Genomic DNA, 24,688 nt, shown 5'->3' with positions numbered 1-24,688 from the left:
CACAATGATTATTTGCTGGATTTCTCCAAAGTCAGGTAGGCCTCCTGTTGAGCCAAATGGCAACATCATTCCAACATTATAGTGTGTGCCTAAAATGGTTGCTTTATTTGTCATGTTCACAAACTCTTCCCCAGGGAACTTCCTTGCAAAGGACTCCTTAATGCTGTCTTTTAGAACATCGACTGCCACTTGAGTCTTCTGGGATACTGACAGTGCTGGCCTTTGGTTGTTGCAATCGTGGGTATGATACGCAATCATCGATTGGTGTTTTCTTGCCATTGTCATGAGAATGTTTCTAAAACATCCAGTCTGCCTCACAATCCTTTTAAACAATCGATGTTTGGCTTCAAACCTCATGGTCCAGAAATGTACAAGTGGCCCATAAACAGTTGTAAGCAAAGGATAATGCTCGAGAAAGTGATGTTTTGGTCTCACTCTCCTCTGGGAACACTTCCAAATATCTGTAACGGTGTTCTGAGATCTTACTTTGCATGTATCCTATTGTCTCATCTGTGTGGAGAGGAGCCATGACAAGCTCAACAACATCTCTAAGGGTCATCAAAACCTCCCACGCGGCCTCATCTTCTGGGATTTGTCACCAATCATGAGTGGTATCATTCTCAACAAGCACCAGTTTTCGTGTGCGTTACCTCCTACACTTTTTCGTGATGTGAAATTTGGGGCAATGGGTTGTGGACAGTTTGTTTTGTCACTCCATTTGTAAGGAAAGCAACGGATGGAATGGTTGAGCTCCTGAAGAGAGATGTATTTCTTCCTGATTAACACATCAAGACAGAGTGCTATTTCCACAGGTACAATCCCTTCAAGCAAATCATGCAAAGCATCTGGGGGATAACCTGATGTAGCATGAAAGTGACTGAGTCTGTCTGAGATGGGACACTGTCTTTTAACTCCACAGTGATGAGCTTCTGCAAGATCAGACAGTGCTGCTTTGACATGCATGGCATAGTTGGACTTAGTCCGTAGAGGAAACAGTCCTTCTCCTACTTCATGCTCCTGGATCTGTGACCATTCTCCAATGCAAAAGCGACAGAAATGTGAAGCTGAAAAGCTTTCAACAAACCCACCTATTGTATGAGCGCCAAGATTGTCAGCGACTACAGCAAGTACAGTGCCCTTGACCACTTTACCCAGACTTGGAATGAAAATACCATTATCTTCAAATCTTTGAGCAGTGGGTCCAAAACTTTTGTGTAGCCATACTGGTTGACATCATCTGCCTTGCACAAAATGGATAAGTAAATGGAAGTCAGTGTAGATCTCAATGTGGCAGGTATGTCTACAAACACCCAGTACACAGCTGTGACTTTATGCTTCTTGCGGGATGTTCCCAGAGGGTTGCACACCTCAAAGTCATCTATGTAAAGGATGAGTGGGAGTTTAAGTTCATCTTCACATAAAAAGGTGTTCTCTCTTAGTAAAGATCCATCATTAAATGACTTGTATTCTGAAGAGACTTCAGACGGCCTTTTGTGTTGTAATATGGTGTTTTGAATGTGTCTCTTGTCCACAAGTTGAGATAATAAAGGGAGGATCGGCACATACTGGAATGTTTTTTTCTCTGTACTGTCAAGTATGTACTCAACTGGTTCAGTTGATGAGAGATGATCCTTCCTAAATTGCTCTCTCCTGAACTGACTGCTTGAGGGCCCATCCACTCGTAAAGCAGCACAGACAGGGCTTAAATGGCAAAGAGTCTTCAAACGTACAGCCATGTTTTCTCAAAGTGCTCAGAATTATCTCTTTAATGACAGGGCCAGATGCAGACGCTGTAAGGAAATGAAGTTCCTCTACGAGTTCGTTAATGCATGAATTGGAGACATTGAAAATGCTCTCCATTTTCAGGAGGAGCAACCCCACTCTCTTAGTAATAATTTTGTTCAAGTCCTCATCCGCCTCAAGGACAGAGCCACAGTCGTTTTCAACATCCTCAACAAAATCACTTTCTTCGTCCTGGTTGTTTGGGTGTTGATGAAGAACAGTGGTCTTGAAATCTTCCAACGAATGTGGGTTGTGTTTTCTACTTTTGTGGCTGTGGAATGTTGTATATATGTTGGTCTTGTAATCACAACCCTCAAAAACACACAATTGTGTCTGTGTGTGTGTGTCTGTTTTGATGGACAGCAATGCAAAACATGCACTGCTGTGAACGTAGTTAGCTAAACAGAATTTATCACTCTTGTTTCCACACCTCATAATCTTTTTGTGATAGTAATATGGTAGTGGTGTGATTTACCTGAAAGTCTTTGTGGATGACACAACTGCAATATTGCCTGTACTGACACAAGAAGAAGGATGGCAGTATCTGTGCAGCATAGAAAATCATTAGACTATGATGGGGAAAAAATGACGCAAAAACAAACACTTCAGTATGTCTATATATAGCAAAGCAACACATGTCTGATAATCGAAGTTGGTTCTGCAAGTTGGAGGGAGCCTGAGATGTAAGATGTTCATTGCCACTTAGTTCTTAAAGTAATGATCTTTTCTTCTTTCTTTTTTTTTTTCTTTTTTACAGGTGTGATGATTTCACCCCAAACCTCAACTCAAGGGTCTGTGGGTGGCATTTTTCAAATGGCAAAGCAGCTGGGCTGACACGGTTTGCCTGGAATGAGGGAAAGGCTTTCCCCGACCACATCAGCCATTCTACCAAACGCCAAAAGAAAATGCTCCCTGCGACTGTGGAGGGCGAAGGAAGAGCTGAACCAGGCCCAAGTCACCTTGACATTGCTCAACAGACCCCTAGTACTTCGAGTGTTTTGGTGCTTGAAATTGAGAATGAGATGCTCAGAAAAGAAAATGACAAACTGAAAAAAGAATTGGAGAAACAAAAACAAACATTTTCATTTAGTCAAATCTCCTCCCACCCCGACAGAGTCAACTGTTACACTGGCTTGCCAGATGCTGCCACAGTCTTCTTTTTGGAAGCCCTTCTTTCCAAATTTGATCTCCAGTATCACTTTGATTGGAATGTCCAAATAATGCCCCTAATCGATCAGTTGCTCTTGACTTTGATGAAGCTCCGACTGAATTGTGGTGTCCTAGACCTTTCTACGAGGTTTAATTGCAGCCGTGCCACAGTCACCAACATCTTCATCACCATCACCAGTGCACTGTATGACATTTTGTATGTCGGCATGATGGAAAACAACATCCCCTCCAGATTCAAGAACCAAACATCCCTGCCAGATTGCTTCCGGCCATTTCCCAACTGCCGCATTGTGCTAGACTGTACTGAAGTGGCTGTCTCCAGCACAGAAAGACTGGACACCCAGAGTCATCTGTACAGTCATTACAAAGGACGCACCACGCTTAAAACTCTGATCGGTGTGGCTCCCAATGGAGTTATAACCTTTGTCAGTGACCTATATGGTGGAAGCACATCGGACAAGGCGATAACAGCTGACTGCAGAGTACTCCAACAGCTAGAACCAGGTGACATGGTGATGGCTGACAAGGGCTTCACTATTCATGACATTTTGCCTGCAGATGTTTCGCTGAACATCCCAACGTTCCTTGTCAACGGACACTTCACAATGGAGGAAGTTAACCACAACAGAATTATTGCCAGTGCGAGAATTCATGTGGAGCGTTCCATTCAGCACCTGAAAACGTTTCACATTTTGGCCTACATCCCATACCAGTATAAGAAGCATGCCAACAAGATACTGAAAGTATGCGTTTGTCTCACAAATTTACAGAAACCCATACTCCGTGAAATAGCATGAATTGTTTGTCACTGTCTGCCACATTGGCAATATCAGCCTTGAACGTTTTTTGTATAGCCAGTCACTTCACACAACACCTTCAGTCACTTCACACAACACAACATCACCTACAACTGCACCCAGACCTACAACCTGCAGCTGAAGCCCACCCTCAGCAAGATTAAGCTCCTCTGTGTCTTCTCCCTCTCCTCCGAGTCATCACCGTGAGAGCGGTGGGGTTTTATGTAACGTGATGTGTAACATGGTATCAAATATCATGACTGACATGGTGTAAACATATTATACAATATTTTCAAGTGTTCTTGCTGAAATCCCAGCATTAGAAGAAATGGTTGTGGTTTGATGTGTGAAGAAACTTAAGCTGATGTCTTGAATGTGATTCAAGTGTATTCCTTTTCTGTTTTTTCCTGGACATGTATAAATGTGTATTATTGAAATTTGAATAGTTATTTTTCCCTTGCTAATCAATTTTCCCAAACTGAAAATTTTAAAAATAAATGTCAGATTCTCTCTTTCTATGTTTATGTCTGTCACAACATTATATTCTGAAAAATAATTTTGTTTAATCCACCATCAGTTGAATGAATAATTGAGAGAAGTACTTGGACATCCACTTTGACAGGCTAGGTGCAGGACAAGCTGAACTAGCTGACAAAAACAAATCTTCACACTGGTTATATTGCTCCCAGTCACTTTATTCTTGACTTTGACTACACCGAAACATTTCCATTTGATTCCTCTTGATACGGCTTATTTTTTCTCACAATATATAAAACAACATAATACATAAAACAGCAGTTAAACTGGTACAATTGCACAGATGTGAATATACCATATAAACAAGTAAAATTTAGGAAGGCTTCAGCAGGCTTCACCATTCAGAATGAAAATCCTGCTCTAGAACAGGTCATGAATGCAGGATCAATACAATAATCATTTCACATCTGTGATAGGGCGTGAGGCAGGAAACAATCCTTATGAAAGGTTTCTAAAATGTTAATGTTGCTTGCCCATGCTGGATCTTTATGGATGAGCAGGATTACAAGGTACAGAGGAGTTCATACCACCAGATGACATGTGCTGGCTCCTGTCAGGTGCAGGTTACCCTATTTTTCCATGTAACAGTTGTTACTGTTAACGAATAGGTAGTATGTGTAAAATTTACCCATTACTTTATAATTCCTTGGCTGACTACAATAATAATAATTATAATAATATTATAATAAGATTATATTTACCACTCTCCAAAATCACTTTTTTCAGTGTATATTCACAGCTAATTTCAAAGCAAATGTATCCAGTAGTTTTTCAGATATCTTAAAATTGAACAAAGTGTTGGTGAAGTGGAAATAATGGTGTTAGAGGAAAGATGAGGGGTAACTCAAATTATTACGATTCATAGTTGGGATATTCATGCATATCTCATGGCAGCCTGAACAACAGTTGTTGTTCAACAAGTGTTGGACTTACCAACAACTTAGTCTTAACTTGCGTTAAATCGCTCAGCATAGCATATAATGTCCTACTGACTGTTGGCATTGGAGGATTCTCTGTAATGTTTTTCAACCACGATATGACACAACCAGATCCTCCTGAAGGTGCTTTGGTTTATTCATATTGTACATTTGTACTGTCAGTTGGGAAAATGCTCATGTCAGATTCCCTGTAGGCTGCAAAATATCCTACCTCACCACATGAATAGTGGAGGTTTAGTCATGGTCAAGTCATGAGAAATGTGAAAACAAAATGCAAAATATCCATATTGCCAACTGTGATAGAAATGTAGGCCTATTAGACATAAAGGAATGTATGATTTTTTTGCATTGTCAAGGTTTCTTCATGAGAGGATGCTCTGGGTGTCTCCAGGTTAAGATAAGATGAAGACTCTGATGATGCTTCTGAAAAAGAAACGAGAAATAGTCTTGACTAAGGGTTACTCAACACCGTTTTGCCTCCTGTCTGGTGGCGTGATTGTATGTGATTCAGTGTGGCGTGGGACTTATTGTGTAAAGCTGACTGAATGTAATGTAATTTTAAGCTTTTGGTATGACTGTATCATGTCTACATGCTGTACCAAATCTCCTTTGTCTGATTTGTGTTGTAATAAACGTATATTCAGGTAAGGACACCTGAGGCTTATTGAGTTTGTTCTATTATTCCTCAAAACAAAGACTGACCAGAAGTACAAGTTTTGAAAATCGAATTGCATTGTCATCAGAAACAGCATGAACATGGGTATGCAGCCTACAAAAAAGGATTTCCATGTCTTCATTTTTGTCCTACCTTGTGTAATGCTGAATATGATTTTTGAATGACAAAACTGTACTAAACTGATTTAAGTAAATGTATCAGCTAAGTGTCTGTAATTTATTTGAGCTCCATAGATAGTCTTACTTGTTACTTCTGATACATTACTGCAGCCCAGTCACCAGAATGTAATGTTGGCATGGTATGTTTATGCAAATTATAGATAATGTTACATGTGTACATTTTCATACCTATACCCTCGTTCAGATTATATGTGTAGGAGCTGAGTTTCTCATTAAAAGAAGGTATAGTTTTGCAAGCCACCAATTACTTTTCTGACCAAGCTGTGCAAAAGGGGCTCATGACCTGCTGATAAAATTAACTGATTTTTTGACTGTTTGGTATCAACAATAACAATAATGAAAAACTTAAATAATTATATACTAGTCCATACCCATTGGTAGCTTTGTCACCTTCTACCTATGCCAATCCTCAATGCCTATGTGCAGTTTCACATAGATTGACCACGTCAGTGAGTAGAAAAACGTGGGACAGACAGAATGACACACTGACAGTTTCCGTGATTATGTACAGCATACCATACCATGACTTAGTCATACCAAAAATTAGAAAAAAACCCAACATTGGGCCACAGGGGGAGCCACAGCGATCGGTCGCATTTTAGCCATTTTGAAGCATTTTTCTGTTGTTATAGCGCCACCCAGTTGCCAATTAGAGTTAAATTTCTCCAGTCACCTTGAGGCGTCCTGTTCTACATATCTACCAAGTTTAGTAAAAAATCAACACGGCAGTTAGGCCTAGATAAGAAATTAGCTCTCTAGCGCCCCCATTTTGTTTGATGGGGTCAATAATGGAGGGGTCCCCTCAGATTATGTGTGGTCATATGTCTACAAAGTTGCGTGGTGATCGGTGAAACCCTTGAGATGTTATACACCTTTATGTGATGAGTTTTTCAAAAAATTCAAAATGGCGGAAAATCTATATAACCGGAAGATATGGGTTCTTGAGGCAAATTTGTTCCTCATGAGGAGAGGCATCTCTGTGCAAAGTTTAATGTCTCTACGATATATGGGGCATGAGATATGCCCATTCAAATTTGCAATTTCAATTGGTTGCTATAGCGCCCCCCTTTGGCCAGTTGATGTAATATTGCTTCATTCGCATCCTCCCATGACCCTCTACCACTGTGCCAAATTTCACATGGATTGATCAAGTCAGTGAGGAGAAAAACGTGGAACAGACACACAGACAGACAGAGTTTTCGTCATTATAATAAGAAGATAATGAATTTGACGATTTTAAGCAAAGTATTTATAAATTCTAAACCTCCTTTTTAATAGTATTTAAAAACTAAACAGTACATTAAGACCATTTTAACTTTAAAAAAAGAAAGCTGCAAAAAATATATTTCTATTGTCAATGAAGATTTAATTAAGAAAAAAAAAATGAAATGAAAATAAAGCTCATGATACAAGACCAGAGCCTGCAGATGGTCTCATTGGTGGTGAGAGTGGGAAAGCTATTAGGAATGAATTGTGTTTTCATTTTTCAGCTCTACAGGTATGGTAACTCTGGAGGTGAGGGCAAGTATTTCAGGCTGATCCAGTGAAACAAGCAGACATGCAGGCCAAGACTTCCTCAGCTGTGTGCTGGTAATTTTGGCTAACCTGTATGAACAGATATCTGTGTATAAATGCTGATAAATTAAAGAGATAAAAAGTCAATATAAACCTAAATCATCGTCAGATAGCTGATGGGTTCCCTGATTGCAGATTAGCCAATGCATGCCATCCACAGACTGTGTAATAAAGATGGACGTCATGACAGCTCCCTGAAAGTGAAACCAAAGCACCTCAATCGCCCCCTGGTGGCTGGCTGCAGTATAGGTCATAAATCCTGCACCCTCAATCTCACATGAGCCAAACTAAAAACTCCAAGTACATGTTAAATACATTTTTCCTAAACATGGTTTCTGTTATTTTAGGTATTTCCTATCAGACTGATGTATGTTCATGTGTTCATTTTTTTCTGGTTTGTTTTTAATAAGTTATTTGATACTATGAAAAGGGGTTTTGAATCATGATTGACAGCTTTGTGTGCCAATCAGTGTGCTTTGGATCAGTAATCCCTCTTTCAGTCAGTTGGACAGGTGTGTGTTCGGGAGCTTGATACTGTGGAAATCTCTACTGCACAGACTCTGGCTCCTGGACAAGGAGTGAGGTTTTAAATGTAAACTTAATGAGAACCTAGAGATTCTACATTTCATTGTAATGGTTTCTTTGTCAGGTCAGTGGTTCTCAACATTTTAGGGCCAGCAGCCCTATACATTATCCTGGTCACTTACTTACTTAGGCAAATGATCTTCCCTGAAAATTAGTGTTGGTTATTATTTTGTGTTATATTGTTAAAAAAAACATGTAATTGAATGCCAAATCACAGATTTAAGCAATAAAGGGGGAGCAAAAAAGCCATGTGAATAGAAATTCTATTAAAAATGTGCCGTTCAAACTTTAACTAAGCATGGTTATCAATCACAATCAGCAGCTAATCAGAAAGTGGTAATCTGGCACTTGTGCCAAACAAGAAGAATTTTATAGGAAATTCTGAGAATCATACACTTCATTCTGGTGATTTTTTATGCACCAATTTATGCTGGAAATGTCTTCTAATTAATGATTAATGACACTTTAATTCATTTGATTTAAAAACCTTGACTTTAACAGCTCATGTTTTTCCAGCAAGATTTCTGCTCAGGTTCAAAACTTGAAAACTTGAAATATCAGAAATATTGAATGACAACATTCCCAGTGGCAAGAAAAACTACGCACTTCACAAAATTCAGCCAAAACATTTTAAAGAATTTATTTTTTGGTCTCAAATAGTATACATAGAATTTGAACAAAATCCAAAAATATAAACAAAAACCTTTCAGAGTTGACACAGAAAGACAGTATGAAAATATAAATGCCAAAATGTTTATTAATATTTTTATATTATATTTATTTTTGGACTTTCCTATCTTCTCAGTGGTTCATCCTTTAATAAAATGAAAAATTCATTATAAAATGCCCTTTCATTACTGTAAAAAAGAAAATTCTACCAACTTCTAATTACCAACATTATAAAGGGACAGCCAACATCACAGCACAGTCCCTCTTGATGGAAGAAGCCTAACTAGAGTAACGCTTTGTCTAGGCAGCACAGCAGCTTTAAGGCCTGCTCACACCAGAGTTTGAAATGGCAAAAACAATGGATTTCAATGGAGTGAATGTAGAGTTGAGTGGAGGAGACTATCATAGCTGATTAGCTGTGTTGCACCATCCTGTATAACCACTCCACTGCAGGTTTGACAGAAGGCAATGCTAAAAATATATATCTTACATGAACACCTGAATAAACACTGTGAACTTTTTGGGCCTCATGCAGCAACATTCTCTTATATTTCTCCAATATTTTCTCTCAATCTTTTGTTAAAATAAAAAATAAGAGACGTTAACTACACCAAATGTTCTCAGCCATCCAAATCTACTCTTACCTAGCTGTGCGGAATGAAGAATCTGAAGTGATCATAAGTCATCTTTTAGCATGAGTAGCACCCTCTAAACACTATATAAGGGCATGTGCAAAGACTCTGATACATGCCCAAGATTGGAGAGATGCCACAAAGTAGGCTATAAGAAGAAAAAGAACCTTTGCAGTAGTGAAATCGACGTATTGTTAAATACATTTGAACAAAGTTAATGTGATTTTCCACAGTGTCTGTACTAATGTAACAGGGAAATCAAAAACCCAGCAATGACAAAACTTTAGTGATGCTGTCAGTGTGTCAGCAGCAGTGGTGAAGGAAGTATTCAGATCTTTTACTCAAGTAAAAGTACTAATACCACACTGTACAAATACTGTGTTACCAGTAAAAGCCCTGCATTGAAAATGTTACTCAAGTAAATGTATTATGGTATGTATGTATGGTAAGTACCATCAGGGAATGTATGAAAATTTACTGAAGCAATTATGAAAATATTTGCCCATTAATTTTATAGTCAGCTGACTAATAGCTGCACTTGTATATTTTCATACGATTTGTGCGCAAAATTTTGATTTATAAAATAACTAGTAACTAAAAGTGATCGAATATTTGAAGTGGAGTAAAAACTACAATATTTCTTACTGAAGTTTAGTGGAGTAAAACTAGAAAGTGGCATGAAATTTAAACAGTAAAAGTACCTCAAATTTGTACTTCAGTACAGTACTTGAGTAAATATATTTAGTTACATTCCATCACTGGCCAGCAGAGGGATGCTCAGGAACTGAAATGATAGTAGTATGTCTTTACTCCAATCATTATAATTACTCTAAAACATAATCTAGGTTTGATTATATGAAATTCGTGTGTTTTTTAAAATGTTACTCAAATTTAAAAATGTTTCCTCATGTCGGGCAACAATTTGTGGATTGTAAAAATGCAATGGTTTTTTTCTTATCTTGGTAAGAATGCTCTCGACCTCTTGTGAAATTTTCTCTTACCTAAAAGAAGAGCAAATTTAAGAAAACAGTAAACCCCACAACAGGCTGCTGCGTGGGCAACTTTAGCACATACTTGTGCACATCCCTGCCTGTGAGTCTCCAACTAGCCCTGTGAGTAGTTACAACGACTTCTTATCCCAACTATTTTGTTAACATGTACTGATGAACACAGTATAGCTACCTGCGACAGGTAATGGATCCTTCACATGGGGCTTGAAATGGGCTATCCAAACATGTACAGATGAAAAAAAAAATCACATATCGCTATACAGTATGTGTGACACATGCTGACACAATAATAACAATGCTTTGTATTTTACACATTTGTCCATTGGAGTCTCCATCCACAGCCATGTTGATGCCACATTGCACACAGTTGTTTGGGTGGTGGATAATGTAAACATTGCCTAAAATGCTTGTTAGCTTGTAACTGGGCAAAAACATTTCAAATTCTAACAGGTTCCCACCAGTTGAGTTAGTGATGGAAGGAGAACAGTAGCCCAGCAGTAAAATCAGACCAAACTGTGGCCTTGATTTTGTTCTTCACTGCCAAGAGTTTGAGTTTAAAATTCATATCCTGGGAAGGAAGTGTGTCATGGTCATAGTGGGTGTGACCCGGTTGCCTCTCTTGGTTTTGCCCGTCTTGCTGAGGCCAATGTACATGCCAGGGTAGGCAGCTGACTCGTAGGCATTATAGTTGTTGGCCAGGAGATTCTCCTTGAACTTGCATTCATCCTGGTAGTGGCCCTGAGGAGAGGAAGAGGAGGATAACGTGAGTTGGACCATAGAAAACAGCCAGTTATCAAGTCACTAATAATCACTGTTTTAAGGTCTGGAATGTGTGAATTCTCTGTTTTTCTCTTTTTGGGGATTGGGTAGTGTTGGTAAGACAACATGTTATGCTGTCTTGTGATAGGGTGCTAGGTGGACCATCAACCATTTTTTAATTGACAATGACAAGAAACTGATATGTGTATTTAGGGTGGTACAGTGGTTAAAGGGGGTTCCTGATTCGAACCTTAGGAGGAGGCTTGAACCCCCGGTGGGGGGGCCCTTCCCTGAGGAGTTTGCATGTCCTCCCAGTGTCAGGTACTCAGACTTTCTCCCACAGTCCAAAGACATGCAGGTTAGGTCAACTGGTGACTCTGAATTGGCCGTAGGTATGAACGTAAATGGTTGATTTAATTTACTCTGTATCCATTAATTTCAGATTATTTGATCGGGAACAAGTTGAGAGAGACTAGATTGTGAGGGAGAAAGACAGTGTAGCTGCTCACTCGTTCACTTCTAAGAGCCGGTTTAAAGACTTGGCTCATTCACGAACGTCACATCACTACAATATCCAGATCACATGATGCGATAAATCAGCAATGCGGTTCGTTGTTGAACCCACTAAGCCAAAGAACCAGCTCTCACAAGTGAACGAGAAATCCCATCACTAATGTCAGCCCTGTGATAGTCTGGCGACCTGTCCAGGGTGTACCCCGACTCTTCCCCGATGTCAGCTGGGATAGGCTCCAGGTGTGGGAATAAATATCAGATGTTTCTGGGTTTTTTCCAGTGAAGACTGTCTTGTGTGTAGTGATCATGCGACATTTTCTGCTGATGTTGCCAGTTTCTTTAGCGTGTTTTACAGTTCTTGCCACCCAGGTATTCAGTTTAATTGGACTTAAATAAAACCACAACAAAGCCCCCAGTGTTGTACTAGTTACTGAAAAATAGTAACTAGTTACCGTTACTAGTTACTTCATTAAAAAGTAACTTAGTAACTCCGTTACTTAAAGGCACTGTATGTAAGAATGTGGCCAAAACGGTTACTGCACTCAAATTCAAAATACTGCCGCGAGTCGTGTCCGCCCCCCCTCCCCTACAGATTCGAGGTTGCTGGACAGCGGCACGCTGGAGACTGATTTGTTTGCCCACAGGCTGCTGCCGTGGCAGGGCCGCGTCGCCACGTCCTTGATCTTCAGTTTTCCAGCAGACCGTTCAAGCAAGTCCGGCTTCTCTGCTGCTAACGCTGCTGCCAGGATACAGCTGAGGAGCCGGCTGCTAATGCTATGTACCGGGACACTGCTAACGCTGCTGCCGGGATACAGCTGAGGAGGAGCCGGCTGCTAATGCTATGTACTGGGACACTGCTAACGCTGCTTGCCGTGCTGCTGTAGCTCAGTCATAACTGTAACTGATGCTGAGACTCTACTGACTGTGTGACTGGTAGACGGCGGTGGGTGGCGCAACAGGCCAAAACACAAATTCAAAACATAAACATGATTTGCAGACCGTAAAAATGTTTTTTAAATGCGAATATTCTGGCTGTACTATTGTTGTCGGTGAGATCAGTATGTTATATGAACATTATTCCTTAGTCTCTGTGACATATTAGGAGGATTTTACGACTATTTGCTTTAGATTTCTTACATATAGCTCCTTTAAACCAAAAAGTAATGCGTTACTGAGAAAAGTAACTTTTTAGTTACTTAATCACTACCGCTTAATGTAACGTAACAGCGCTGTGGTGAGGCCAGCAGGTTGACAGTGACTTCAGAGATGGTGAGAGACGTGTTTCATTAAGATGCTCTGGTAAGAATTGCTCATATACCTCTATCTAACTTGACTATCTTTTATTGTTTAGGGCTAAAATGTTTCAGTGAAAGGGAACTTCAGTTTGTGAAGGAATACTGCATGGATTAACGCACCGTTAAACGATCGTTAAACACGTTACTGCCCAACACTGCCCCCCCCCCCCCAAAAAAAAAACCCCCCCAAAAAAAAAAACTGAATCTGACAGTTATATTGTATTGCTCCGAGTTAGGAAAACTGATGCCCAGCAACAAACCTCTGGGATCACATGGTTTTCCTGCAAAATTTTAAACAATTTTGGCACCTTCTGTCTCCCATATATTCTAAAATGACAGCAGAAATTGTCAGGAACAAACCATATCATATGAACTATGCCCTACTCACACTCATTTTAAAACCTGACAAAGATCTGACACAATGCTCAAGTTACCGTTTAATATCATTAATAAATCGAGACATAAAAACGATAAGCAAAATGCTTACACTCAGAGTAGAATCTGTTGTCTCATCTTTATTTCACCATGACCAAAGTGGCTTTAATAAAGGGTGACATTCCTCAGAAAACATACCACGTAACTATTTAATTTAGTACATTTCTTTAAGACAGAATCAGAATATTGTTTGTTGATTTCAGGTCAGCTATTAACACAATCTCCCCCATGAAACCCAGCACCCTGGGTGTGAGTACCACACTCTGAGCTGGATATTGGACTTCCTCACAAACAGTCCCCAGTCAGTTCAGATTGGCAGTCACACCTCCTCCACTCGTGTTGAACACTTGAGCCCCCTAGGGCTGTGTGCTCAGCCCCCTCCTGTTCACACTGTACACCCACGACTGTACGTAAAGAACTGTTGTGACGTTTGCAGACAACAACATTATCAATCGGATTACAAACCATGAGGACAACCCACTGCTCAACCTCAGCAAAACCAAAGAACAGATTGTCCATGTAGAAAAAGGGAGGAAAAGACACACACCTCTGTCTTCATCAACAGAACTGAGGTGGAGTTGGTGAACAGTTGTAGGTTTCTGGAGCTAAATACTTAATTTTCACTCTTTAAAATAGGCCATTCGGTTTTTGAGTACATATATTGATCTGAGTGGATTGTTTTAAAACACACAGAGTTGCAACAAAATGCCTACTAGTCTATACAAGGACATGTTTGTGCTATTGTCTTTAGATCTGTTTTTAATATTACAGCAGTGTTTTGCAGCTACCATGACAAAAAATATTGGCATAGTTTCTTGTTAGAATGAGGTGTATTTGCATTTCTCCAATTTTCAGTGCTTTCATTTTCTTCCATCCATCCATCCATTTTCAACAGTTTATCCATGGTCGGATTGTGGGGGCAACAGGCTGAGCAAAGTATTCCAGATGTCCCGAGGTGTTCCCAGACCAGACGAGATATGTAGTCCCTCCAGCATGTTCTGGGTCTGCCCTGGGGCTTCCTACCAGTTGGACGTGCCCAGAACACCTCTAACAGGAGGTGCCCAGGAGGCATCCTGATCAGATGCCGGAACAACCCTCACTCATGAACAAGACCCCGAGATACTCAAACTTCTTTCCTTGGGGCAGTAACTCCCTCCCAACCTGGAGGGAGCAATCCACCGTTACCACGGCCTCAGACTTGAAGGTGCTGGCTCTCATCTCGTCTGCTTCACACTAAAACTTTTGTGTGTAGTAACAATGAGAAAATGATTTCATGACATGAAAAACATATCATATAAACTTAGGCTGAGCTTAACATTTTTCTTCTTATGGTGGCAGTAATATGGTGTTGTAAGTTGGCATATTGCAGGCACAGTGAGCTGGTTAGCTAAGGGGCATCAGGGCAAACACAATTTACCATACTACCCTGTCCTAGGGAGAACCATTAACCCTGTGAGTGCATCATGAGATCTACATGCAGTTAGATATCCTAACTACATGGAAAAATATCATCAGGGTCAGGAGCTGTCCAGGTTGTGTCACCCTCACTACGGATGCTTAATCTCCCCTTATAATACTACATGCTACTATCAGGAAAAACTATCGGGCTTGGCAGGCTCCCTCACAAAGGTCTGAGAGCAGCTCCAGCCAAAGGTCAAACTAACTTCCTCCACCCCAACAGAACCACCTACCTCTGTGCATACAGGCCTGCTGTCAGATGAGCAACTGGATGACTAACTGTTGGATGACTAACTGGTGTTTAGATTATGGCTGAGTTAGCCACAGTCAGCATTCAAAACAATTCTAACTGGAGCTGATCGGTCCAATGTTTGGGCGGTCGCTGCCACATAATACATTACACCTATGGCTTAAGGCCAGAGGAGAGTGACCTACAATTAACTGTGACGTGGGTAGCAGCGCACACGGTGAATTTACGTCATCTGGATATTAATAGCTACGTTGATAATCATCTTAGGTTTCAATTACTGAGCATTGCTTTTTAACACATTTATTTACCTCTATGTTATGATTCAGTTCTTGTTTCATAAGTCACATACTCATTTCAAAGACCCCCCTAGGTTTGGGCCGAGCCCTGAATATTTACATCTGCCTCCGCCCCTGTAAGTAAGATAATAATAAAAGTTATATATATATTTTTGCTGATGCTTTATGCTGATATATAACAACTTATTGGACTGATAACCGATACAGATATCGATATGTCCACTTTTTTACCTACCTAATTTTAGTGATCATCAAGTCTCTTCTGTAGTGGAATTAACATCATATTATGTGTGCATACTCTTATCGTGATGGCCCACCAGCAGACTGAGATATTAAATAAAATATTTGTCAATGTAAGTAATATTTATTTATTGTGCAAAATAAGAAAAAGCATGTTGGCCAGTTCTGATAGTTCATTTTAAAGCCAATATCTGTTGATGACATGCCGATGTGATGACTTGATGACATTATCGTGCATCTCTAAAGTTAAATAATTTAGATTTTTCAGATTTTTTTCGATTTTTTTTCAGGCTCAAAAAGATGAGCTATTTTTGCCATGATTTCGCAGAGCAGGGACTCAAAGCGGACCCCATGAAGCTTGCAACAATCAGCAAGATGCCCTGTACTGAGGTCAGGCATCACAGCATCTCCTGGATCAACTACATGTGTTAAACTTTCCAAATGTCAGTAAACGTTAAGGTCAAAGCATAGACATATGGAGTAGTGCAATGCTTTTGGCAAACTCAAAGCCACCTGCTACAGCACTCCCCCTTATGGCCGGTATACACTGTGCCATTTTGGGCTGTCCCAGACGAAAGATGGCCATCAGAAACGTGGCGATATCTTTGGTCGTGGCTCTAAAACAGTGGTCTTACGTCGCACTGTGAGACAGGTTCAAGGATGGCCGTTGTCAACGTCTTGCGACCAAAGATAACCTGAGATAAAATTCTGACAGTGTCAGTTATTTAGGATGACTATCTCACAGTGTGACAGCTGCTACGACCTACGTCTACTAGTCAACCAATAGAAATGCAGCACAAAATGACACAATGGTCACTGTGACACTGGCGCTAAACCCAAACAAATGACCGCTTGCCATGGAGGTAAAACAAACAAAAAGAAGTCTGTGGAACTCCCAGAAAGAGGAAAGTTTGGTGGAGCTGTGGCAGCAGAAGCCTTGTTGATTTAATGTTTCCTCCAGCTGCTATCATGACCGCGAGAAAAAAGACGCTGCATGGAAGGAAATTGCAGAGGAACTGCAACTTCCAGGTGAGCAAGCTACCTATGGTGGCGCAGATAAATGACATACGCTGATGCAGTGCACGCTGATGACGCTGCATATTGACATATGTCGTAACCTGCGATTCAGTAGTAAACGGCCATCGTACAATCTGCACACATCAAACTTGATGTCGTACCAAAGTTTATTAGATCCACGTCTCACAGTGTGTCATGCAATGGTCTTATAAGATTGCTAAAATCGCACAGTGTATAGAGGGCATTACACATGTCAGCATGGAGATGATGTCATGTAATCTTCCACCAGTATTAACACACTGGTTATGGAAAACATCTGTGTAAAAGTCCTAATGAGTTCTTACCGAACCATAGAGTTTCCCTTTGTCGCTCATGGCAACGAAGAGGCCACTTCTCACTCCAAACAGAGTCACCACTCCTCGCTCCACTGGGGAAATTTCTAGAAGGCCTGGGATGAAACATGGGAATGATCAGCAGCAGGTAGAGTCCATAAAAAATAAGGACAAACCAAATGGGACACAAATAATGCTCACTACTTGTGAAGGTAGTTACAGACTACTGGTTACCCTGTTAAAAATGTAATATATAATGTAACTATTTAAATGAATTCACCAATGTAATGTAACTAATTACATCTGATTACCTTGATTACTAAGATTTGTACAGAAAAAGTGGGAAAGCCCATGACTAGTGCCATGTTTATGTTTAACTCTGTACTCTGGATAAAGCCCATATACTACATCACTTTAGAAATGTTCATATGATGTATGAAATGCACAAATGTAACGTTTTCATGGTTTGCAGAAATGTACAATGCCAACAATTTATTCTAATCAGGTTATTATCTCTGAACCGTTAATTATGTCATTGCTGTTGTGCAATTAAAACATGTAATATCAATGTCGGCTGATGAACCATCCATAACAAACACTGACATGCATATTTGTGATAAAAACATGAAATTGTACAAAGCTTATTTCCCCCAAAATATAAAAAAAATAATGTTACAAAGTACTTAGTGGCTGTAAGTAATTTTATGTTTACCTTTGTTGTGTTGAATTTTGTTTTATCAGTCAGTCATGTTATAACTGAATTTGATGTATAACGTTATGCATTATGCCGTTACAGCACAATGGCGGCTTGCAGTAATACAGCTTGCTAACAATGGCTATATTATTAGCCCCACTCTGTACAGTAACTGTGAAGCCTCAGAGAGGATCAATTGCTGATTTATTTTACATCTCTTCGGGGACCGACGACGACACATTAAATTGACAGTTTAATTACATGGGAGAGAAACTGGTGTAACAAACTTCAACATGTCATTGGAATAATATAATAATAATAATAAGTAATTTTTGCATCCGTCACTTTACCAGCTCACGCAAAACATTCACTTCCATCTCATCAAATGTACCACACACACACACACACACACACACACACACACACACACACACACACACACACACACACACACACACACACACGTTTTTCCCTCCAAGCCCATTGACTTTCTCTGGCTTACTTGGTGAATCAAAAACTCCACAGACAACTCCTGAAATCACAGAAATCTCACACTGTTTATATCCTGTGAACTTATTGATGGTATCTGTAGTGATGGATCAAAGCTTTATGTGTTGGTATGAGTTTACTGGTCTCACTAAAGACAGCTTTCTCCCTACGGCTATAACGTGGGCTGGTGCAGCTGGAGACAGCTAGGAGCATGTAGTTAATAGAAGTCCTGGGATAGTTAGTTTAGACTGAAGGACAGAGCAGTAAGGTAGAAGTGATAATAGTTGGATTCTTTGGCTCTCAAGTGGCTCTTCATTTGATCACTTCATTTCATCACGTCTGGCTTTTATAATTCAACCAAATTCTGACCAGTGATTAGTATGTGTGCATGTATGGTCATATTGAATGGGATTATGACATAATATGTGAACATCTGGGGTGGCAGTAGCTCAGTCCATAGGGACTTGGGTTGGGAACAGGTCGACGGTTCAAGTCCAGACCAAATTGGAAACATGGACTGGCAGCTGAAGAGGTGCCAGTTCGCCTCCTGGGCACTGCTGAAGCATCCTTGAGTGAGATGCTGAACCCCCAACTGCTCAGGACACCTTTCCAAGGCAGCCCCCTCACTCTGACATCTCTCCATTTAATACATGTCCAGGTCCTGTTTGGACATGTGTGTGTATTTTGTGCTTATGTGTATATGACAACAGCTGAACTGCTCAACTGTTCAGAAATGTTATTCATTTCTTGACATTTTAACTTTCATATTACAAAAAATATATTTTGATAGAACATCATGTAAAGCAGGTTGTGATAGGTTCATTCAGTTAACGGAGTAAACCTTCAGAATCCAAAATCAAAATATTTACCATTAAACAGAACTTTAAGATTTTCTATGAATATATCATGTTTATGGTCAATCATCTGATCAAGTAAATAGAAAGCTTGATGTTTCCTGTCACGCCTCGGTGAGATCATGCAATCAGTGGAGGCTCTTGGCTCAAAAAACTGCAGCCGCCTTGATCCCTGGGAGATTATTAAACTGTTCTCATTCTCAGGTCATCAAATGCCAAGGCTTTGTCACAGCTCTCGGCATCTCACAGCAACTCACAGGGCACCCTCTAGTGTATGCATGCACAGCTGTTACACATTGCAACACGGGGTTAATGTTGTGAAATGGTCGCCCTTAGGTTTAGGCAACAAAACTACGGTTAGGTTTAGAAAAAAGATCATGTTTAGGATTTAAAAAAAGTACATTTGTTACATAACGTGGCATAAATACATTATATGAGTGAGTGCGTGACGATCGTACGTAAATTATATAATGTTCCGTTAAAACGATGAATTTTGGTTTCATATGGGACACGAACCAGGGTGTCCTGGGTGAAAGACTGGTTTTGTTTGACCCATCCACCTCCTCTCCTTTACACCCTATGTGGACTTACTTGGTTTTTATACATTAGTAGCCCTCAGAGTCAAATATTACTGCGTAAGGGTTTACAGTGGAGTCAATTAAAAGCTCAGTGTGTCTCATAAAAAAGCTAAAGGGTGCCCAGACTCCTGCACTGGGGCAGGCAACCAGCAAAAAGCTATGTGAAACGTAAAAAAAAAAATTAAACAAACAAAAAATAACCTTTCTATATGTATATGTTTAAAAATTTACAGGTCCTGGTACGGCTAAAAAAGAAAAAAAAAGAAAAAGAAAAAGAAAAAAAATGAGGGCAGCGGGTGACAACAAAAATATATGTTTTATTTTTGAGAATAAAACAAATGAAAAATATGCCGGTATATGTGTAATATTTTGACTGCTAAATCACTATTACCAATCCCCAATTCCTTTTATTTTGAAAGTCAATGACACAAGTCGAACCTTTGACCCCGTTGTCACATTCATGACTGATGTGGAGGACTCCAGCAGTAAAACTTTGCAGCCCGAGGATGAGGTGGGAGCTTACGTTGAGTTCATGACACCCAAGGAGGACCTTTTTGAGGTTTTATGGTGGTGGAAGGAGCATACTAAAATGTTTCCTAACCTGGCAGTGATTGCGTGGAATGTTTTCACCATCCTGGCATTGAGTGCAGCAAATGAATGAGACTTATCCTCCGCTGAATTTGTAATTCAAGAACGGAGAACCCAGCTTAATGTGAGTGACTGTAGCCTGTGTGTGTTTAATCACGACTGTGGGTTAGGTGGCAGGACTTTTTTTTTTATTAATAGGTGTGGGCTTTGACTTAAACATAATGATAGGTAACAGATCAATTCTGGTACTGAGCTTTATCGGTATGGGTGGGTGCGGGTTTTCAAAAATGGACCTTTGCTGGACTCTGAGGGTGCCTTTGGCGTTGTCATCACACACTGAGTGGCGTGACAAAGTGTTGGTATTTCACCTCTGAAGAAGTGATTGGACTGTACCAGCATATAAACATATAAACTCTCTCTGTCGCACACACACACACACACACACACACACACACACACACACACACACACACACACACACACAAACTTCATTGTATACTCAGTTATACTCAGCTGTATACTCAGTCATTATTACAACATCAAGTATACATTAAAGGTTGTTAGTGCAAGCATCAGCCCTATCTTATGGTATAAGTAATATTTAGTATGAAGTAGTGTCACATAAACTAACAAGATATTATTGTACACACTTTGTATTTCATTGTTAAACAAAGCAATTAAAATATTGAGAATTAATTAATTGCTGATGAAAAAGTAGCAATGACTTATTATTGTAACAATCAATACAGGAATCACTGCTCCTCATGGTCCTAAGAGAACAAGTCACTCAAGTTGTACCCTAGAAATGACAAGGTTAAATGTGTACAGATAGCTGGTTATGACCAGTGCCACAATTATTTGCCTGCTTTACATGGATTTCAACAGTGAAAGGCAAAATTACTTACTGTATCTGTTTTCATTATGCACGCCTGTGATCTTCCCGTTTGGTAAGACCTGAATGTGGAAGCCAATGCCCACATTACAGTAAAGCCTTCTTAGTCTCTTTATCCCCAGCAGGTATTCTCCATCTCTAGCTGTCGCCTCTCTCTTGTCCCAGGAGCTGCCGCTGGCCTGCAACAATGACCCGGGCCTGGCACTTTGTATGCTTTGTCTCTTACTGCTGATGACTGGGACAGGAGCAAAGGAGCTGCACAGGAGGATCCCATACAGCAGCAGAGGGAGCTTGGACCTTGATGATGACATCCTCTGTTCACCAGTCCCAGAAACCATAGAGATACAAAACTACTGCGTATTTCTAAGATCAGTTAAAAGTTCACTTAGTATGAACAAAATTGGTCATAAAATCTTTCCGGCTTCAGTCTCTCTGAGAATAACCATAAGGTTACCTTAACTTCTGCACTCTTCAAAACCCAGAGAAAAGTTTCAGTATGCATATTTAGACATCTCTACAGACCGAACCCATGAGGGGTCCAGTGTGCCAGTGATTCGTCTCCTGTGTCCTCCTCAGGTAGATCCAACAGAAAGACAGCAGACTTATATGTGCCCCATATTACATCACACACCACCTGCTGTCTTGTTTGTCTGTGAGTCACAGATGCTGTAGAAGCACACAAACTGAGAAATACATAAAACACATAGTGACAGAAAACAAAGACAAACACGCAAGTACACAGAAACAGAGAGGTAAATAAATAATAAAATAACGTACAGTAAAGGGCTGCTTCATTACCATCTATATCTATATCTTTAGCATGTATCTGATGGACCACAGGAAACCTCAGTCATTACTGGGAAACCATTCTTTTTATTCTTTTTACATTTACTGCAGAAGTATCTGGGTATTTCAAAGTGTGCTAGAGCCGTATCACCAGTGTTTCAGGTCTTACAAGACAAAAAAAAGGGGGCAAACATACATCAAACACCATTTTAAATGTTGGTTAAAAAAACTGGTTCACAGTTGCTAGGTTGAAACAGGTCTTGCAAACTGTAATCATTCCCTCTGTCCATACTGTCCATTAAAAGATGCCCTCCTTACCCAGTGATGACAGCGTCAGCAGCGTCATTCAGTCCAAGTCTCAGCCGAGTCAAGCAACTGACTTGTTTTTATATTTTCATCTTCTTATTCATCCTCATGTTTTAAGTAACAACTCAGAACTTATGAGGCATAAACAGAAAAAAAAGAAAGAAAAAATGACTCAGGCTGACAGTTCAGTCACTTATTTAATGAATATTAATATATATAAGAAACTGAAGTGATTAATAATTTGATTTGTGTTACATTTTTAATGATTAAAATATGGGCACACATTTTAAAGAACTGAAACAATTCAGGCTGTGTGTGTTACAAATTTACATATTAATATCATCATTTAAAGCAACACTTACCTTTCTGGAAATTTTACATTTTTCTTTGTTTAGGTTAAAATGCTATTAATAGAAATAAAAACTCATAATTATACCATTCTCGTATGGTTCTAAGAAAACTCCGACCAATCATTGCACTCGGACTGAATGCAATGATTGGTCAGAGTTTTCTCCTGTCCTGTCTGTCTTCCTCATGTGGAGGCCTCTGACTGACGTAACCACTTGTGTAACATCTGCTACGTCGAGCTAGCCCTGAGATGACCGTGGTTTCGCCTGGAGCTGTCCCGACGGGGAGACGCCTGTGCCCAGTGTCCTTCTGGCGAACGTGAATGGTAACATATCAGACTCTGGTGTAGAGCTAACGGGGCTAACACTAAATAGACGGCGATACAGCCTCTGCGGGCAGACCCCCGATTTTTTGGCATTCCGATTTGATTTGGGCGGAGGAGGCGAATTTCCGTTTCTGACATCCATTTATATATAAGTAAATATGCTGAACCATTGCGATGGATTCAGAGTTTGCAGTGACGCCAATTATGTTCCGCCTCGTTAGTTCACTGCACGGACCGTTTAACCTGGCAACAACTGCAGCCGGCTCAAACGTGATTGATCAATATCACGCGGACTACAAACAGCCTACAACCGGAAACCAGGGCTCTTCCGCTCTTCTTCTGGAGGCAAGATCTCCGGGGTTTGCCTACAGACTCTACATTCACTGAATGTAGAGTCTGTATGTAGAGACTACTGTCAGGTTAATGTGATGGTAGACCTACAATGTTTTTTCTCTGGAGTAGAAGTACAAGTAAGTGTCATGATCCTGGGTTTTTGTATATATTCTGTTATTCTTTGTTTTGGAGTTTTCTGTTTACATTGGTTGTTTAACCAACGTTGTAGGTTAACCTAACCTAACCTTGTTTCATGTTATTCATTCACGTTTAATCTGCTTCCTGTTTTATTTTATAGATTCTCTCCTCATGTGTCATGTCTGATTTTACTTCCTGTCTCTGTGTTTTCTCGCCTGTTTTCTGTCACACCTGCCTCGTTAGTCCTTCCCTGTTCCCAGAGTCTTCCCTTCCCACCTGTTCTGTATTAGTCTTTACGCTCCATCCTAGTGTTCCCCTCCACACCCTTGTTGTTAGCCAGATTTCATTTCCCTCCTTTTGCCCATGTCCTCCTAATCCAGCTGTCTCATTCTTGTGATTAGTTTTCTGTGTATATGTACCTGTGTGTTTCCCTTTGTTCTTTGTCAGTTCATCCTGTGTTTATTCCCGTGTTGATTCCTGTGCTCACCCCCATGTTCTTGGTGTCATTCCCTGCTCCATTTCCTGTCTGGTGTTCTGTTTGAATTTTGGATTTGAGTTCATCGTATTATCCCGGTTGGTTTTCAGTTTAGTTTTGGTTCCGTTTTTTTTTTGGACTTATAGTTACCTGCTGGGTCGCAGCAACCTCAAGTCCCTGCTCCTGCTGAGATGCAGCAGCCTTAAGTCCTCGTTCCTTAGATGCAGCATCAACACTTATGTTCATAAAATCAAGGCATTTATTGGAATAAAGTGACCGTATTTGTATGACTGTCTGTGTATACGTAAATGTGGCGTGGCAGCCCCGACACACAGACAGCAGGAGGAAAGGCTGCTGCAGCATGATGATAAATTACACCAAAACGTAAAATAGTAAGCTAACTGCTACAGATAAAAGAGCCGATAATGTCTGAGCTTCTCAATACTACGGTCGTTAATAACTTAGCGCTGCTGCTTGTTTCCTACTGGTGAGATAAAGGGATTTAAGCTTCACACAAAAGCATACAGTGGTGTGAAAAAGTGTTTGCCCCCTTCCTGATTTCTTACTTTTTTGCATGTTTTCCACACTTAAATGTTTCAGATCATCAAACAAATTTAAACATTAGTCAAAGATAACACAAGTAAACACAAAATGCAGTTTTTAAATGAAGGGTTTTATTAATGAGGAAGAAAAAAATCCAAAGCTACATGGCCCTGTGTGAAAAAGTGTTTGCCCCC

At 40.1% G+C, this 24,688-nt stretch overlaps 2 protein-coding genes across 2 annotated transcripts; one reads left to right on the top strand and one right to left on the bottom strand.

Annotated features, from left to right (window-relative positions):
- The first annotated feature begins 189 nt into the window (after nucleotides 1-189).
- On the top strand, nucleotides 190-4,232 carry LOC126389348 (uncharacterized). Its single transcript, XM_050042998.1, has 2 exons — nucleotides 190-241; nucleotides 2,540-4,232. The coding sequence occupies exon 2, from the start codon at nucleotides 2,688-2,690 to the stop codon at nucleotides 3,747-3,749; it is 1,062 nt and encodes a 353-aa protein (XP_049898955.1). The 5' UTR covers nucleotides 190-241; nucleotides 2,540-2,687; the 3' UTR covers nucleotides 3,750-4,232.
- A 6,879-nt stretch (nucleotides 4,233-11,111) lies between these two features.
- Nucleotides 11,112-21,578, bottom strand: LOC126388662 (fibroblast growth factor 4-like). Its single transcript, XM_050041880.1, has 3 exons — nucleotides 21,254-21,578; nucleotides 17,158-17,261; nucleotides 11,112-11,288 (listed from the first exon to the last, which is right to left on the bottom strand). The coding sequence occupies exons 1-3, from the start codon at nucleotides 21,576-21,578 to the stop codon at nucleotides 11,112-11,114; spliced, it is 606 nt and encodes a 201-aa protein (XP_049897837.1).
- Between the last annotated feature and the right edge of the window lie 3,110 nt (nucleotides 21,579-24,688).

Source organism: Epinephelus moara, chromosome 4 (assembly GCF_006386435.1).
Source record: "Epinephelus moara isolate mb chromosome 4, YSFRI_EMoa_1.0, whole genome shotgun sequence".
In the NCBI taxonomy this organism is placed as follows: Eukaryota; Metazoa; Chordata; class Actinopteri; order Perciformes; family Serranidae; genus Epinephelus; species Epinephelus moara.
The sequence above is the reverse complement of the archived record's forward strand: the minus strand, read 5'-3'. Positions and strand labels throughout refer to the sequence as shown.

What these genes read in the sequence shown, in the direction of transcription:
- LOC126388662 (XM_050041880.1), bottom strand. Translation starts at nt 21,578, where the DNA reads ATGGTTTCTGGGACTGGTGAACAGAGGATGTCATCATCAAGGTCCAAG. An exon ending in GCATAATGAAAACAGATACA is followed by an intron (nt 17,262 to 21,253) that starts GTAAGTAATTTT and finishes GTTTCATCCCAG; the next exon opens with GCCTTCTAGAAATTTCCCCA. An exon ending in AAGGGAAACTCTATGGTTCG is followed by an intron (nt 11,289 to 17,157) that starts GTAAGAACTCAT and finishes TCCTCTCCTCAG; the next exon opens with GGCCACTACCAGGATGAATG.
- LOC126389348 (XM_050042998.1), top strand. Translation starts at nt 2,688, where the DNA reads ATGCTCCCTGCGACTGTGGAGGGCGAAGGAAGAGCTGAACCAGGCCCA.